Genomic DNA, 19,643 nt, shown 5'->3' with positions numbered 1-19,643 from the left:
GTATTTTGCAAACTTAAGCTGTTGATGCTGACAACCCAAACTGGGCTGTATCCCAGAGACCTACATTTTCCTAAATCTGGCCCCCTGTTGGTGAGCACTTGATAATGGCCCTGGATTCAAGGAGTGAAGCTAATTAAGGTCAAAAGTGAAGCTGGATCAATATGTTGAGAGTGAAATCTAATTAGGTAAGTGGTTGTGGAGATACTCATTTCATTATGACTGGTCTTGTCTAATTAGGCAGTCGATTCACAAATTATACCAAAACCCATTTCACAACCGTCAGGCAATAAATAATTTCAATATTTATCATGAATCAGAAAATGGTGATAAAAATGTAAAAGGTAAAATCAACAATGCATGTGGCCTGTCAGGAAGTACATGGAGCCACCATTGTTTAAAGACCTGCAACCACTTAAATTTAACTGGTGCTTTTATTGAATATTTGTATTATTGAACAGTACATCAAAAAAAGCTGGAGTATTAATTTTAGTTTTCATTGTTAAGTTTAGTCTCTATATATTAGTCTATATAATATGAATATAAATAAAGTAGGCGTGAGGTGAAATACTTACACAGTCAGGATGGACATCCTTTAAGATGTTAATCAGTATTTCACAACATGCTGGTTATCATCCTCTTCACCTCCATCTCACCCAGCTACACTAACTCCGTCTCCTTCTGTCCACCTACTGTGGGTGTTTTGTACTCCTTTGGTCTCTCGTCCTTAAATATGTCAGCTTATTTGTGCTGTTTTATTATTTCTTAACTGGATTAGTCAGCAGTGGTGTGGGTGCTGCACAAAGGAGTAGTTGGGCTTTCATAAATTATAAGCATGCTGTTCAGTAAGAGACTGTCCAGCTTGCACAAGAAACAACTCCGTCCATCCATCTTCTAACACCCTTGTCCATAGTGGGGTTGGGAGGGTTCTGGTGCCTATCTCCAGCTAACGTTCCAGGCGAGAGGCGGGGTACACCCTGGACAGGTCGCCAGTCTGTCGCAGAAGAAACAAGTCAGAAGGCTAAAATTATAGGAAATACAGGGAGGAATCTTGACTAATAATTGAATTGAATAATTGATAACACAGTTCAGTGATTTTGTTGATGGCAAGTGGTAAAAAGTGTAACTGTCTCAGGAAGGCAGTAGATTGCACTGAGTCTGGGTTTTATAGCAAACAAGGATTCAGTGACGGTGGAAAGGAACCACTTTTAAACCAGAACACACTTCTAGAAGCTCAGCATTTGCAGCTGTATGTCACAACAGGTTGGTGGGTGAGAAGAAACAGAAATGACAGAGAGAAATAGCAGGAGGACCCCAAATATTCATTGTGCCCCCTCACAAATATGTTTTTAAAAAACCTATTGAAACTGTCAAGAATATTTTTTATTTAAAATCTTCATATGTCATAAAGTCCGAGGTTCTTAGATATATTGAAAGAGAAACATGCCTACCTCATCACAGCTCCTCTACCATATTTACCAGTGGGTGTGAGTTGCTTTACTAGATATTTTAATCATCTATTTCACATCACACTTTTTCCAGCTAGTATTTTCTGAACTACATATCTTATATGATATAGATTTCTTGTGCCATTGTAACTAAAAGGTTTGTACTTTCAATTCAAAATTGTTTGTGATTTTTCTCCAGAACTTTTAATATTTATTTGCAGTTTCTAATGACTCACATTAAGGAGTCAATATTTTTTCGTTGTATTCATGTTTTCCAAAATTCAAATCCTTGGCAACTCTGTTCTTGTTTGAGAAAGGTTGGATATGGCAGACATTCTGGGTTTGTGATGTTATGACTTCATGCCTCTTACTGCTGTGTCAGAGATGGGGGAGAAATAACTCACCTCCATAAATCTCCACGCCACACACACATACTCGAGTGCATGCAGGAGCCATTACCCTCCAGTGTCTGTAGTAGTGCATTTTCCAAAAGGAGGAGAAGCCATGCTTCTTGTCTGAATTTTTTATTCCCCGCACTCTCTGTTTCTGTATAACAACTAATAAATAAGCAATGAATTCAGAACATAACATAGAATGGACAGGATTTTATGCCCTCTGCGCCAAGTCTGCTCCTCCTGATGTCTGGTCTTCTTCCTGCTCCAATCTCTTATTGTTGACTTTAGATTTTGCTTCTCTTTTTTATGTTTTAAGGGTTAAATCTTCTACAGTCCGTCTTGACCTTTTGCACTTGGGTAGTGAATAGAATCAAAATGACTTTGGCCCCGGTGTGTGGAGAAAGCAAAGCGTCTTGTTTTTTTTGTTTACATAGTATGACATTTTGCTATGTTAATCCATAACCCCTTGTAGCATTATAGTAATCTTAACACCTTAGATATTCTGAAATACGGTCTGTTCAGATTAGCTCATAATGAAATTTGACGGCATGACTTTGTTTACACTTTAATTTTAATAGAAAAGTGTGTTGTTGTCTCAGACAAAGGGTCAGAAAATTCAACACTGTGAAAGAAAGGTTAGTGAGGTCTTTGGCGCCATCTGATGGAAAGCAAGAAAATAAAAGTACAAAACAGTAATATAGTCTCAAATGCAATAAACAAACACATAAAAAATAGCATTTCTTTTAATTTACTTTCTTTTTTTTTTAGAAAAATGTACAGTTGGTGGTTTAAACTTTTAGTCCTACTAATCAAGAAATGTGCTAGCATTGTCTTAGATTTACATTTTTTTCCCCTCAGTAGTGTGTTAAGAAATAATTCAGCTATGAAATCCTGGCCCTAAGCTCTCAGTTTTTGCTGCAGTTCTCAATTAGTTAATTGTTTTCCCGTTCAGCTTTCTCGTCGTGCATAGTAGCAATACAAAGTTATTTCACATTTCCTGTTTTGTGCAGGCTAATTGAACTCCCCTAGCACATCATATTAATACCAAATAGAATTAGGAAATCATGAATTACTGATCCGAAATTGCTTGGAAATTTGATCAACTAAAAAAAATCAATCAACTCTTTATCACTCATTTCAGAAAAGACCTCATAAAATATTACATTATATAAATCTTGCGTATTATATTATATAATAGTATGTAATATAATATATAAATGTATGGTCTACGGCTCAGGTTTTCATGGGTGTGAGAAAAAAAAGTCATATTCTTACTTTTTTCTTAAAAAAAAAAAAAAAAAAGTTAGAATTTTGACTTTGAAAGAAACTATGTCCAAACAATTTGATTGGAGTTCTGTATTTCCGCTTTCCAAGTCCCGCCTCTACTTTCATTATCCAATCAAATAACTCTATGGGTTCTGTTTAGCATTAGCCGCGAGCTGCAAACCTGTTACTCTTGTTAGTGTTTTTGTATGAAAGATTAACGGTAATGAAATTGTTTCTCTTGAAGTTCAGAGAAAATGAGCACGGAGCAAGGAGTTGACAGTGCAGACAGTGTCTCAACGGGGGAGGAAAAGCACCTCAAGAAAGAAGCACAAAAGAGGTAATTGACAGCTAGCTTAGCTCTGAAAGGAGCTAACGTTGCTAAGTGTTCCGTGTGACATAGCTTAATTAATTTTATTCTGATTTTTGTTGTTATGAAGGCGTTGCACAAGTAGCATTTTTATTCGTCTTTGGGGAGTTTATTGTTGTGAGCAGCAATAAACAAATCAAACACACCAAGAAGCACTCATTAAATAATAACAATCGAATAACGATGTTTCAAAAATATATAAATTACACAAGCGAGGCAAAGTGTTCCTGTTTTGATGTGTTTCGCTGAAAACTAAGTCTAATTAAACCCAGAAAGTAATGTTCTTAAAAGCCTTTGTGTTGCAAATAAAAAGACTACGTTAATGTTATGAAATCTCTTAACCTGTTGACAATAGTCACAAATGCTAAAGTTGGGGGAGTTGCAAAAGTTTAAAAAATATATTTTAATCGTTTAATATTTATTTGTGAAATATATCACTTTTTTATTCATTTTCAATCTAGAACTCCATACTCAAAGTTTAAGAAGGTCAATTTCCACTTTAAATCTCCTGTAAGTAGCATTTCATCCTTTAAACACTTATTCAGTAGTGTTTTGCTTCCTGTGCCACACATACATTCAGTTTTTATTTTTGGGGGTTTGAACCTCAAAGCTTCAAGTACCAGACAGCCCTAAAGTGAGTCCTGAAGAAGAGGTTGCAGAACTACAGAAGAAGAAAGAGCAGCTGGATTCAGAGATCGCACAGCTGGAGGAAGAGTGAGTACAGCTGTGTTTTCCATTCTGTATTTTATAAATCTCAGGTCAAACCTCAGTGGTATGTCTAAGACATATGATAATTGTTTGGTAAAATTTTGGTAGCACATGAAGTTAATAGATTTCCATGTAAACATTTAATCATTAAATACCTCAGCACAAGGTTGTGTTTTCTACGCTTGTAATAATTTAATATTCATTAGTAGCAATAATCAGATAACAATTTCTTTGTTTGAGGCCAACATTAAATGTTTTTGCAGGGGTTGTAGAGTTGAAGAGTTGGACCAGCATATAGATAAGCTGCACGAATACAATGACATCAAAGATATTGGACAGTCGCTTCTGGGACGCATCGGTAAGACATTTTCACATTTGTTTTTAAAACATTAAAAGTATAGAGAAGAGGGCAAGTCAAATGTCTGTAAAATATGTTTGCATTTATCAAATATACAGTAGAATCCAGATGTTGCCTATGCTGTATGGAAAGATTCATTCATTTCTTTTCTTCATTCACTGTCTAATATTTAAATTAACTATTTCTGTTCTAGGTCATTTAGGTTTACCAAATTGATCTTTATCTGTTAAATTCTAGATTGGTAAGAGATAAAAGTTTCTTATTTATTTCTTAAGTGTTTATACGTTTTCTTTAGTATTTGGTAAAATTGCATATTAAGTTGATTTACTTGGGTCAAACATTCTTATGCATCCTTGCACAAACATATTAGTTTGATGGAATTAAGTGAATCAGGTTTGTAGATCGCATTGCTCCCACACACCGGGTCAGTCCTTCTCAAAAATGTCCTGTTATTTATTCCATTTTGGAGCTCTCAAGCGGACAGATTTATCTGCTGTCCTGATTCTCAAGTTTTGTATCCTGTGATATTGTTACTATTAAAACAAGCCATGAAGTAGATGTCTGGAAAAAATGGGAATATACACATGGGACCTTACAGGAAACTAAGTCACAGAAAAAGTGCAAATCAGCATTTAATTTTGCCTACTCGCATGTGAATAGTTAGGACTGATTTTTGCGGTTCTACAGCCAACCATTAGAGGGCAGCAGAAATGCACATTTGTTTTCTTGTGGCAGGTTCTCCAAATGCTAAGTCTTAAGTTTTTTCATGTGTTTATGCCTTTAGTCTTTCATTATGTAATGTTAAGTCCACAGTTAAAACAGCCATTTTTTAAACAATAGTGTATTCATACTGTGTATAAGTGTCATGTAGTAGGGTCAAAGCGGGTGAAGTTTACTCCTTTCACAATATTAGGAAGCTATGGTGAATCATAGACATGTCAGCTTGACTCTTGCTCTATATGTTTATATCTTTGTATTTCACCCACTAATATGAAAATAAAAATGTATTCCCTTTCATTCCCCTTTTATTAATTTCTTCTGCATTGATGACAAGTAGTAAAAGTCCAGTTATCTCTGTTTTATGAGAGAAAAGCTTCCTATCTCTTTAAATTCCAAGTACAATAAAGAGTTGAGATGATAATGACCTCTTAGTCAACGGAGGTGGTGTTTCCCCTCTGACACAATGACGGCCTTTCACATCACACACACATTGACAGACAAGTACTGTCTCTGTCCCCATAGATATATTCATACAGTCACACATCCACATGCAGTACAAATACAAACACAGATTATCTTCTCTCACCCCTCACTCCTTTTCTTGCTCTTTCTATCTGTCACTTTCACAAAGAGTCTACACTTAAACACTGAGTACTGTTGTACTGTATGTTCTTATACTGAGAGGGACGGGATTTGAGGGCAGGGTGAAAAGTAAAAGATGCCCTGTTTAGCCTCTAAAGACAATTGTCCTTATTGGTTTCTTTTCATTAATAATTTAAACAAGACATTTTTAATTTATATTTTTCAATATGCTGGCATTATCAGCGTCTTATGGGTAATTTAATGGTATGACCAAAACTTTCTTTGACACATTATTTTTTTCATTAGTTTGTATCAGCTACATTTGTACACATGAAGTTGGATCACAAAAAGAGAATAAGATAAAAATTGTTGGGGAAAAAACGAACTTGGTGTGCTTTGAATTTGGATCTGAATTCAAACTGACTATCAGAATTGGCATGAATGCGGCATGGTTGTTAGTGAAGGGTCCAAAGAAGAGAAATTGTCCAACATGTCCAATGACCAGCAGTTGTGTGGATGAAGTCAATTCAAGTAACTTTTATTTTCTTTACTAATAGCTTACCAAAAAAGGATAATGCACCATGTCACATTGCTCAGATTATCTCAAACTGTCTTTTTGAAGATGACATTGGTCTTACTTTACTCCTTTGGTTTCAAAGGTCATCAGATCTAAATTTAATAGATCACCTCTGGGGTGTGATAGAATGGGAGATTTGCTTCAAAGATGCACTGCCACAAAATTTCCAGCAACTGTGCGATCTATCATGTCAAAATGGACCAAAATCTCTGAGGGAGGTTTCTAACATCCTATTCTGTAAAAAAAAAAGTATGGAGTGCAACTCAAATAACAATGTTATTTAAAAAAAAAAAATTATCTGAGATTTGGCCATGTTTGTTTAACCAAAGTTTTTCACAGAGCTAAATTTTCTCAAAACAGTTTCTGTCAGTATGTTTTATCTATTCTCGCTTTTCTATTAGTTTATTTTGCTTTAAAAGTTTATATTTAATCTTTGGCTTGATTATGTTTGTGTTTTCAATTAAACTTGCTGTTATCTGTACAAACATTTTTTTTTTTGTTGAAATGAAGACTGGAGGAAAATAATGTGTGAGAAGGCAAGTTGCATCAACATTACTATCTAAGATATAGTATGTATAGTACATGGGTACATATATACAGTATATATATAGTGTATATCTTGGATATTTAGGAACATAGAGAAAATTATTTTTTTTTTACTGTGTTTTACTATTGAGTAATATTTTTTTCAGTTTCTGATGTCCTTTTAATTTTTTTTCACTTGATTTATGGTTAATTATAAACCAGCAATAACAGCAATCCTCCTCTACAATCCTTTTAGTGCACTCTGTTAGGTCACTGTACTTACTATCAAATGCTAAAGCTGAAGTTGTGTTAAAATAATTTGCGAAAAAGCAAACAGTTGCAATCTCCTGAAAGGAATTAAAATAAGTACCTAAATGGTTAAGAATGAAAAACTCGTGTCCTTGTGGTAACATTTTAACACGCTTGTTTTGTCAAGCCGTATGTTCAAAGTGGCTGTGGATTTCACATGCTGTGGTCTGGTCAGTGTTTAGTGGATTGTTTGAAAAGTGGAGCGGAGCAAGTTGACCCTGTAACCTGTGTGTGGTGTGTGTGTGTCTTGCAGCTGCTCTGAGGGGGACCACCACGCGAGATCTCTATGCACACTTTGGTCTTGAACTGGATGACTGAAAATGAAACTTTACAAAGTTTTCAATTCCTTACATAAATGCTTCATGAAACCAGTTAAAGAATATAAAAGTAAGAAGAATCTGTTTATTTAAAGGGGATATTACTTGCAATTTTTCACTTTATCATTTTTATTCTTGTTTTTTGGGATGGGGGTTAGTTGAATTTAATAGATGTAAAATAAGAGATCTGAGTAATAGCATGGAGAAATTGGGCAGAATGCAGCATGCATGTTGTTGGAAACATGCTTGCTGTCGTTTAGCTCACCGCAAGTTACTGCATAATTGCAGACTTTTTTCCCAACCCCCAGCTGGTCTAAAGTGTGAGATTGTAAATTTATTTCTGTTGTGTTCTGTTCTGTTCTGTTGTGTTGTAACTTGAAGGAATTTTAGTTTCATGCTTTGAATTGCATAAAGTTTGGAGAAGCGTGATTGCAGTGACGTCACTTGTTGATTTTGTAAAAAGTTTTAGTTCTTGGTGTAATTTTCTTGATGCAATCTCTAATGTGCAATAAACAATACAAAGCATTGTCATTTTGGGATATTTATTATGCATTCTCACTTCAGATGAAGATTGAATAGATTTATTTTAGGTGTTTGAGTGATGTTATTTTTTGTAACCCCAAATAAATAAACAAAATTCTCAATCCTGTTAAAAAACCCATGTTGCTGTCTAGTAAAATAAGTATGTTGTTCTAAATGTGCTGAATGAAAAGGCTTAATCTTATGGGAGTGGTTTCATCTGTCTATTGATAACTTGTCTAACTGGTATCAGCAGAGGAGTTCCACAAACTTAATCTTCTCTTTTATTATGTCTTTTATGTCAGGCAGGATTTTGTCCCTCAAGTGAGTAATAAAGATTACCTATCATTTGGAAGGTGAAACTCATATTATTTTTGTCATATTCTTATGATTGCACCACTGCATCATTTCTTTGCAGAGTAATACTGCTTGTTCCTGTGCTGAATGACGGGGATAAATGCAGTGTGATCTGCTCACTTTTATGGTTTAATGATTAATGATTAGATTTGTTGCCAAGTACAACCAGCCATTTGAAATGGGTAACGTAAAAGTAAAGATTGTGTAGTGTCCTACTTTTTTTATTATGGCTAAAGAGTGTACAGTGTTGTAGTACAGATCCAGAGTTTTGTTGCAACAGACCTTCTGCAATCTTGCTAGATTAGGCAACGTGTTTGGAGACATGTCACATTCCTTTTATGTTATGTAAAATGTGAACCTTCTTGTACTAAGCACTTGTCAATGTTGGGAATTTGCTGAGAGCAATGAAGCAAATGGTTAAAATGATCCACCATGTTGCTTTGCATTGCAACAAAGCTATAAGTCCTATATTTTTATATTTGTAGGTCTGCTTTGGCCAGACTTTTATTTTAAAAACAATAAATAACTTGAGCTGAAGCTTGAAGTAGACCCTGACCATCACACCACCACCACCATGTCAAATGGGCAAAATGATGTTCTTTTCTGAAATGCTGCTAGTTGGACATTCGCACATTCCACGTTTTGATCCCCAGAGTATTTTTCTAAAGGTCTTGGTCCTATGAAATGGGCCTCTATTCTTTTCAGATAATAGTTTTTTTGGCTTTATGCTACCCTATTTGTGCAAATTCTCTTTCTTATAGAGTCATCAACACTATTGTTGATTGACACAAGTGGGGCCTGAGATACTTTAGATAATCTTTTTTTTTTTTTTACAATCTGCTAAATCATTTAAGTCTTGTAATGTCTTTTTCTGAGACGTTTTTTTTTTCACCTGCTTCGTCAGACAGGTTCTGTTTATGTGATATAATTAGTTATATTGAGGGCTGTTTCTCAAAAGTAGGATTGCGAATCTAGGACTTAAGATAAAGCCAGGTTTGACATAGCACCATCAGCTCTAGCTTTATCAGTTTCAGGAAGGCCAAACCAGGCGCAGGGGGTGCGACTTTATCAAGACAGGCATTCAGGTAAATGTGCGTCCACCAATTTCTTCAGCTGACCATGATATCGATCAGATTCACTGATGCTACGTCGGTTAAATTGCGTACGCCATACCTCACACCAAACAAACATCATCGTTTGATGAAGGATTTTGAGGAATTGAAGCGCGTTACGCAAAGGAAACTGCCGCGACATAATGGATCGATTGATTGAATGCTTAATTACCCGCAAAAAAACGGAGTTTATACATTTTTCTTATTGGCAATCCCCTTGATGAAAACAAAAGGTATGTTTATGTGCGTGTTTAAAATATTGTGTAATTTAAACTGGCTATTGTTTAGTATATGCCAAAACTGAAGTTATTTTCTTATTTCTAACAGCATCAGATGATGTTACTAGACTGAATACCAAGCTGAGTGATGTTTTAATGCAGGGTGATAGAAAGACCATAACAGACAGATAAGAAAACGGAATCACGGACAAAACACATTGGTTTCTGACCGGTGTAATCGCTGATGGAACAAATAAGGCTTCAGGATTAACTAAGCCTGGTCTGGAGCAGGCTAGCTGCACAGAATAAATCGCCATGGTAACTTGCGCTAATGGTTTTGTAAAATCAAATCGAGGCTTGAAAATCTGGAAAATCTCGGTTTAATCGGTTTGTAGTTATATGAAATAACCCTTTGGACAAAAAATGTGATTAATCACAGTTAATTCATAATTTAAAATAGCGTTACATGATTTTTTTTTCTCTTAAATACAATAGTCACTTGATAGCTACTCCTTATAGGTTACTGTTTTCTACTAAAATGTATTAGTGCTGCTATTAACTAAACCGTCAATTATTTTGATGATTGATTGGATAAAAAAGTGGCACATTCTGCAGATTTTTAATTTAATCACTTAAGCCTGTTTTATACAATGTTGGAAATGCATTAATAATTGCAAATAAATAAATCAATAAATTTTTTAAATAAGAAAACAAACATTGTATTTCCAAAATGCAGTTGGTATTTATTTAGTGTACAATTGATCATTTAAAGCAATCTATTCATCTGCAGTTAAAAAAAAAAATACTTCTAGCATTAACATGTGAAAAGCTCAGCCCCTTCTGCTTACATGACATCTATAATGATCTGTTGATTATTTTATTTTATCTTGAGTGGAAAATGTCGTTAGTTTTGTACAGTTAGGCTTAATTACTGCTCTGGATATGTTTTTTTTCAGCAAATAGCATAGTTTGGAGTCTCTCCAGTTAACGATTATTTGATTAGCTGACAATTATTTCAATACCCAATTAGTCATGAAACAATTAATCCAGATTTTAAACCCTAAATTGTATTTAATAACATTAAACATTTAAATATATTAAAAAAGCAAAAACAAAGGAAATTTGTAAGTGGCCAAATACTCAATTTATAACACAAACAAAACCACCCGGTGCCATCAATGTGTTTATTTAGGATGTTTTTTTAAATTCCAACATGTCACTGATTACTCATTGAGCAAGTAATAAGCACACAAAAAAATCAAGTAGCAAATTAAATAAATCTGTACCAGTTAAGAAGCTGAAGACGATCATTGTCACAGTTTAGCTTTATCATCACTGCAGTATCAAGCATAGCTTGGCGGTCATCAGAGTTAAATTCTTCTTTCCCATCACTTTAAAACTCATGTTAAAATTGTTCATATCTCTTGCTCATTCCGTTTACAAATGAGCTTGGTTCTTGTCTCTTGTGATGTAATTGACCCAAATGCACAATAAGCAGAATTAGCTACATTTTTCATCAAAGCTCTTTTTACCAACCTTTTATTTCATGCAGTTCTATAGTAAATATTGGTAGTTTCTTACCTAGCTGTGTTTAATTTAAAGTGTACATTTTATAATAAAAGTACAACAGTAGAGGCAAGCTTTAAAAATAACAGCACTTTTCCAATAACCGTCTGAGATTGCAATCAGATCAGCATTTTGCCAGTTTGAAAATTTCCAGGTTAAAGGTCTATAAAGGGGGAGAAACTGGTTCTTCTAATTAGCACATTTCAACATCCTGCCCTGCCTCATTCCTTGCTAATCTGTTGGCCTCTTTTGTTGACAGTGCAGTAGTAATTGAGTGGAGCAGAGCATGGTGAAGCAGGACTCATTTTACACTGTTACGGTCTTGTCATTACCGGGTGGAGACGGCTGTGTGGGCTGGCCTGTTTGGGTCCTCACCATTTGAAAGCCAGAGAATATAGCGGATGCACTGGGTGGACAGATGGTGTACACCATGAGAAATGAGCGTATGGGCGTATTCCAGATGGTCTCCACTGGCTTAACATCCAGTACACCTACTTTGACTTGACTTGCATGATAAATGCTGACATAACATGATTCTTTATTATGAATAATCCCTGTGGATTTAACATGACTTTCGACTTATGAGTTTTGAAAGAATAGAAACCCTACTCCAAGAGTACGTTTTACATTAAAGAAAAAGTAAACATAGTATATATTGTTAGTAGTAGATACTAGCTCTTTGTCTGTCTCCTATCATACTGTCATGACAGTGACAGTTTTAACAAAAATGTAAAAAAATAAATAAATAATAAATGTAAATTTTAATAAAATGAACATACACCAGCTTCAGTCTGTTGCAATTTGAGTGTGTAAAAGCAGGTTTTGTAGTGTCAACCTGTCGCCTGCCACTTTTTTCCTGTAAACGGCAGTGATAAACTCATCCCGCACGCCGGCGAGCCAAAAAGGAGCAGACCCCTAGCCTGCCGGGCCAACAAGCAGAGCCGCATTTCCTCTCCCACACCGCAGCAAACCCCACCTCTCCCGGACGAGACGTAATACCATCTCTCTCTCTCTCTATTGGTCCGCTCAAGCCGTCTGTCAGCGTTTATTCCTGATTCACTGATTTGACGCTGACTGAGGTGGGCGGGCTCCTCTTAGAAAATTATAAGGTCATTTGAATTACGCCTGCTTGTGAACTCACCGGTTACAATGAATCGAAGGATATTATAAATTATTGTGATCCTGATGATGATCGTAGGGTCAAAGTCGACGCGTATCGCTCGGGCATTTTCTCAGCAGCAGCAGCAGCAGCGGGAGGTCGTTGCGGGGTTGACCACAGGAGGAGAGCCCAGTGCGAGCGGCTGCCTGGGTGCGTTTGTCTGAATCTCTATCCAGCCGGAGGGAGCGACCAGGCTGGCCTGTAAGCCGATCAAGGTGGAATCTCCCACAACGAGTTTCACATTCGGATCGCTGAGCACCTACATGCCGTAGCAGTGAGAGGAAGGGGGCAAGGTACGTAAAAAAATCCTCATCCCTGTACCACAACTAGGGGCTTGGTGTGCGCCAACTACGCGGATTGGTGGTCAGGTTTTTATTCCCTGGAAGAAAGGAAGATATTCCTGACACTTTCTCGGTATTATGAGCGATTGACCCACTTATATGAATCAAAGGGTTCACTCTGATCTGTAATTTCAGGCAGCTTTAGATCCTTAAAAGGTAAATTATGCATATAGAGACCGCATGCCTGTTCATCATGAAAGATACAGCTGCTGCTGTCGTGCTGTCCATCCGCTTCCTTAAGCAGAGGCGCACACGTTACGCAGCGCATCCTGCCAGTGTAGAAAAGCCCATCACCACGATGAGCCTCATCTTGTTACAATACAATAAACACAAACCAACCGGCTCAGAAATGAAGGCCGTATCTGAAGCGCACATGGCATCTGGTTAGAGAGGTTACCAGCAGTGGGCTGAGCCTTCCTCTCCGTACCAGAGCCCCCACCGCAATATGATGCTCCGCGCCTTTAAATTTCCGGGTTCAGCGACGGGGGATGATGAAGCTTTTGTCTCTGTCCGTCATGTGGCTGCTGCTGCCTTTCTGTCATTTGTGATTTTGAATCACTTTCAAATCCCATCCGTTATTAATAGCGAAGTAAAATTAGGGTATGACACGGAGCTTGTTTAGGTTTTATATTTCGGCTTAGCGATGAAAATCACAATCGCAGCCACATGTTGGAAAAGAACACAATCACAATTTTGAAGCAAGAAAGCAAGCTATCACTGAATGTACGGTCTTCTTTTAAGGGCGATTAAGAGAGGAGACTAGGGCTGGTAAATTTCTTATAAGCAGGGATGTAATATTTACAGACAGATCTCCTTTCCTTGCTACCAAGTAGCCGTAGCCACTAACATCAGTAACACTTCAGATGCTTTGTGTTTAAATAGGGTTTCCTCAAGGTCTTAAATGTTTCTCAGCTGCAAGAGAAAAGTAAATGATTTTTTCAGGAAGCTGTGTATTTCGTTTAATAGTTTATTTTATTTCTACACAAGCAAATTTCACTAACCATTCATTATGATGTCTTGCTAGAATTTATTATGATGCAAAATGTCGCGGATAAACCAACACTACATATAATACTGAACACACCATCACCACTGTGAATGTTGTTGATGGTGGTGGCATAATGAAGTCTAAGGGAAGATGGATGTAGTTAAATATAGGACAAATGCCCCCTTTTTCTCATGCCTAAATGAAATCAAGAGCAATTATTTGCCTTCAGAAGTCTTCTAATCAGTGAATAGAATGAATCTGTTGCTTAACAATTGAATGAACTGACCAGGCAATGGGATCATTAATGGGAACAGCAAAGAGTTCAGTGACTGACAGCTTAAGAAGGAGAATCTCGAGAAGTCAGCTTGTAGTCATGCATTTAAGAATCTGGCCTTTATGGAAGAGCAAGATTAAAAAACCATTGTTAACCCTCCTGTTATGTTCGTTTCTAGGGTACAGCAAAAATGTTCGTGGGTCAATTTGACCCAGGGAGTGTTTAATCATGCAATAGTGTCAGAAACCAAAAAATTCCTCCAAAACATTTTTGTATCTGATTATTAACTCCAATACTAACCATTTCAATCAATATTTGTGCAATGATGTTTTATTATTTCTCAGAAATTAAGGATCAATGACGACAACCTGCTCATTTACTCATTTGGACATAAAAAATGGAATTTAGATTTTTAATGTCCACTGAAAAAAACCTAGACACAAAAAAACAATAATTTCCTTGAAGTTGACCTTTGGTAAATTATTTTATATTATACTTTTTTTTTTTACCAAAGGGTGATCTTTATAATTGAACTTGAGACACACATACTGTTCTGGGTCAAATTGACCCGCTGATTAAAATCAAGATAAATGAGTCATGCAGAGAGTATTTATGTTTTTCTCCACTTCTGCTGAGTGTCACTCAGAGTGGGTGGAGTTTGTCCACAGGAACAGAAAAGATTCCCGTCAAAGGTTGTGTGAACACCTGCTTTCTCGCAGTTTCCTAGTGAAGTAAAGAGAATAGTGAGAAAGTGGGCTTGTGTGTGTGTGGTTGCGTGTGTGTGTGTGTGAGTGTGTGTGTGGTGAAATATGGTTCATAACTGCAAGGAAACATATAGAATTGGACATTTTAAAATCTTTTTTTGCACTTTAACCTGACTGCCGGGTCAAATTGACCCGAACAGTATCGATGTAAAAAGTAGACCTAGGGTTTGGTACAAATGTGTAAAATGAATAAATTTTCAACTTATGTCTAGAGTGCACCTATTAAGACAAATAGAAAACGTTTCATGCAAAAAAAATGCTTCTATTTTTTTTTTTAATTTGTAAATTTTAAAACGGGTCAATTTGACCCGGAACATAACAGGAGGGTTAAAGAAAAACTCTAAGAAGTCCTGTGTTCAGTTTGTGAAAAATCAAGGACTTTTGTACATGTTCTTGACAAGTACAAGTAAACATGTGAAATAAGGTTCTCTGGTCAGATTAGAGAAAAATTAAACCTTTTCATGTATCAGAAAACTAATGTTTCACATCATCCAAATGCACCATGCTGAAACATGGTGGTGGCGGCATTGTAATGTTTGGACGCTTCTGTAAGAATGGTTTCTTAGGCCTGTCACAATAAAAGATTTTGCTGGACGATAAATGATCCCAGGAGTTATGTGATAAACGATAATTTTGCTGTTTTGAGACCGTTTTCAAATAATATAATGTTAATAGCATAATAATGCAAGAACATACTGTCAAAGATCAATAAACTTTAAATTCTAATAAACATTTAACACTGGAACTGGAAGAGATTTTAAATATTCAAATTAAATAAACAAAACAACAGAAACAACAAATAAAATTGATTATAAAATCTCTGAACAAAATAGTTCTTCAAAAAAGGGCAAATTGAGATCAAAGCACCAGACTGAAGACTTTTGCCATCCATTTGTATTAACCTTTTTAGTAACCTACTTGGTAGATGGTTCTAAAAGTATTGATACAGAGTACAACTCCAATAATAACAGTATTGCATGCCACACTTAAGGATTTGTTTTGTGCAAAATGTTTAAGTCATGCATGGTTTTTCTTCTATTAAGCAGTACTGTGTTGCTCTGTATATATACAGTATATACAGTAGCCTACAGACCAAAAGTTTGGACACACCTTTCTAATTCAATGGGTTTTCTTTATTTTCATGACTATTTATAAGGCAAGAAATCCCACTTATTAACCTGACAGGGCACACCTATGAAGTGAAAACCATTTCAGGTGACTACCTCTTGAAGCTCATCAAGAAAATGCAGAGTGTGTGCAAAGAAGTAATCACAGCAAAAGGTTGCTACTTTGAAGAAACTAGAATATAAGGGGTATTTTCAGTTGTTTTACACTTTTTTGTTTAGTGCATATTTCCACATGTGTTATTCATAGTTTTTATGCCTTCAGTGTGAATCTACAATGTCAATAGTCATGAAAATAAAGGAAACTCATTGAATTAAAAGGTGTGTCCAAACTTTTGGTCTGTACTGTATTATACTGTATATATAGAAGTTTGTGAGAAATGTGAAAAAATTTGAGAGATAAAAATACTTTTGTAAAGGAGTGTGTACACCAAGCCTTAGTTAGTAGTTCAAACTTGGCACAGGATGTGTAAACAGAATCACAGTCGATAACATTCTTTGGCGCTATGGCAGCGCATACTCAAAAAACCCTTCTTGTGTACATACTCTGCTAGCAGTATTTGTGTAAGTGGTCTAATGCTTGGCTTGAAAAGATTCTGATTTGTAGTTATATATAGGTGTGTGTGTGTTTCCCCTCAGGATGATGCGTCTGGCATGTTGCACAGTCCTGCTGTTTGTGTTGAGGCTGCTGGTGGGCCTGCCTTGGTACCAGGTTCTTCCAGCCATCCTGATCTTCTACCTTGGAAGTGGAGGATGGAGCTTTCTGGATATTGTTGTCAAAACAATTGGCAGAGATCTACAGTAAGCATAAAATATATATTCATATGTCAAATGTATTCAATTATACCACGTTTTGATATTTTACAACACAGAATTGGAATTTCTGCTACCGACCTTTAACAGCCCCTGTATAGATAATAATCATTCACTGCAGCTTTAAAACATGTAAAATAATAGAACAAGAATTATATTTAGGGCTTGCTTGTTTAAACCAGAGGAAAATTCTCTGATATAAAGTAATATCAATTGTCCTTTAATAAAAATATTTTACAAGTTAGAAATGTTTCTCTTTTGAAAATTTGTCTCATAAAATTATACATTTTAATCTAGCGGTAGTGATTTATAGATATCAAGATATCACATTAATTATTCAGATAACATAAACTTCTCATTTCTCTCTGTCAGGACATAATTGCAAAGTGCCGTTTTGATAATTGATTCCTTCACAGGCCCTTCCAAGAGTATTCACAGTCCTTTATTTTATTTTGTTTTCTTATAAATTGTCACCTGACAATTTCAGATTTCCCTCAACCCCCCTACTTAAATACTTTGTAGCGCCATCTTTTGGGGGCACTTACAGCTGGAAGTGATTTGATGGTACATTCTTCTTTGCAAAATATCTCAACTTCTGCCAGATTGGATGAAAATCACTTGTAAACATCAGTTCGCAAATCTTGCGATTGACTCTCAGCCACAAATGAACTTTGACCTAAACCATTACTCTGCATGCACTTCCAAACCTCTTCACATGAACTTGGACTGCTTTACTTGTTCCTGCTTAAAAAAGGGTCTGTTCACAGCATGATGCTACCACATTGTTTTGGTCTACTACATAAAATCAAAAGTTGTGTTTTGCAAGTGACAGAAGCCCCATGTCCTTATTTAATAGCAAGCCTAAAACATATCTTCAGATCAGATTTCATTTGCAGAAATGTTGATGGGCCACATGATAGTTTCCAAGGTGCTAGCTTGACATATATTTCTATGGAAAAAATGCCAAGAATGCAGCTAGACTGTGATTATTTAATGTGTGAACCTTGAGCTAATATTTACAGTTAAAGGTTACTATGGTGATATGCTGTGGTTAACTTCCTTTTTCCCCCCACCACTGGTAAAACGGGAAACTGTAAACAAAAACCTGTCCCTTTAAAAACCTCCTCCGAACAAACACACGAAGTGGTCCAACTAGTAGTGGTGCATATTTCTGATTAGTACGTGTAAAATAAGGACTCCATCTTTGTGAGTTAGAGGTACATATCCTCATTTTCATATACACATACCTGCATCTTCTTTTGATAAAACCGGTAAGCTTTTTAGTTTTACTCATAGTATTACCTTGAATATTTCTATGAACCAAGGGTAAGAATTCAACAATTTCACCTGGGCTCTGGCTAACATTTCCACTGTGACTCATTGGATGGTATTGTGTGATGTAGTTTGACAAGCCATTGGCATTTTGTTCACATGTGCACTTGTGACAGATAGTGGTATGCTACAGTGTATGACTAAAATGTATGTGGTGTCTTTATGTGTTCTCCTAAACTTTGCATTAGCAGTAGAAAATTAGCTTAAAAAGGCTACACTAAACAGCTTACTACTATTCTTAGTTTTCTTCTTTTGCAACAGGGAGAATCCCAATAGTTATGTGAGTGAAAATTAGATGTCTGAACTACAGTAAACTGCATTTATCTCGACAAGCATAAAACTAATCCCTTATGCAATGATAAGCATTTCCAACAAGATCACAGTACAGCCATGAAATTGCTTGGCTTGTTGGTTTTTATGAGGTTTTTGTAATAATTTACCTCAGTCAGCCATGGCTTCTGCTTGTACCTCTGTGTAATAAATACAGAGTACTGAGCGTTACTATTAAGTCAGACTTTGCCCCCTGGATATGCTTATTAAAATATTTTACTTCTCCTGCTATGAATTGCATGTGTGTCGATAATGGATCTAATTATATATGAACAATAACTTCAAGGTATATTTGTACCTTCTAAGTATACCTAATATACATGCATGTTTTGTAATGTTTCCCAGCAAATGAGGCATGCTTCATGAAACTGCCAGCCAAGTTGACATTTCTTGTTAAATATTATGTGTAGGGTAGGATTCTTTTGCAGAAGGACTTTTATCTTTGTAGTATAATAAAATCAGTTCTAAAGCTGTAACTCTAAGGTGTGTTGTATTTTTCTCCTAAAGTGCGGCCTACGTGCTACTGCGCGTGAAGCTGAACGTCAAGCGACATGTCAGAGAGAAGAACACTCTTCCAAAGATCTTTGCAGAAACTGTGCGGCGCCATGGCGACAAAACTGCTCTCATCTTTGAGGGGACCGGAGAGAGGTGGACTTTCCGACAGTTGGATGAATACTCCAACCGAGTGGCCAACCTGCTGCTGGATCGTGGTTTTAAGGTAAAAAAAAAAGAAAAAAAAGATTGAATTAGAAATAATTTGTAAAACTCATTTTCTCATCTTTCATTTTTAAAAATGGATACATTTTTTGTCACATTATAACCACAAACCTCAATGTACAGTGTGTATTTCTTTTATTGTACTGTCAACACAAAGTCATACATATTCATGAGGCAGAAGGAAACCGAGGCATGGTGTTCATAATTTTCGTCATGAAAAAGTTGTGAAGAGTTGCCTGTTCTTCAAAAGAAAAGCATCCCCACAGCATCATACTGCCAACATCTTTTTAGGGTGATACGTTAGACCGGAAAGTTCTGTCCAGAGCATTTTCACAATCACAAAGGTCTGCCTGGATGCACTATTTATTTAGTTAGTTCTTCTGTTTTAGGTGCTCTGCATGTAAAATCAGCTTTCCAATAGTATAATTGCCCAATTGTTTGTACATTTTGATTCTAAACA

The 19,643-nt window shown here is 36.1% G+C and overlaps 1 protein-coding gene across 2 annotated transcripts in view; it reads left to right on the top strand.

Annotated features, from left to right (window-relative positions):
- Nucleotides 1–3,235: 3,235 nt before the first annotated feature.
- slc27a4 (solute carrier family 27 member 4) overlaps nt 3,236–19,643 on the top strand; it is a 28,797-nt gene continuing 12,389 nt past the window's right edge. The window contains exons 1-3 of one of the 2 annotated variants that reach the window (XM_032569685.1): nt 3,236–3,443; nt 16,631–16,792; nt 18,974–19,184. In XM_032569685.1, coding sequence (XP_032425576.1) covers nt 3,361–3,443; nt 16,631–16,792; nt 18,974–19,184 — 456 coding nt within the window. In that variant the 5' untranslated portion in view covers nt 3,236–3,360. Of the gene's footprint in view, nt 3,444–12,414; nt 12,794–16,630; nt 16,793–18,973; nt 19,185–19,643 lie in introns of those variants that run through there. The other variant, XM_032569683.1, reaches the window with a different exon arrangement.

The sequence above is a fragment of the Xiphophorus hellerii genome, chromosome 8 (assembly GCF_003331165.1).
Source record: "Xiphophorus hellerii strain 12219 chromosome 8, Xiphophorus_hellerii-4.1, whole genome shotgun sequence".
Lineage (NCBI taxonomy): Eukaryota > Metazoa > Chordata > Actinopteri > Cyprinodontiformes > Poeciliidae > Xiphophorus > Xiphophorus hellerii.
The sequence above is the reverse complement of the archived record's forward strand: the minus strand, read 5'-3'. Positions and strand labels throughout refer to the sequence as shown.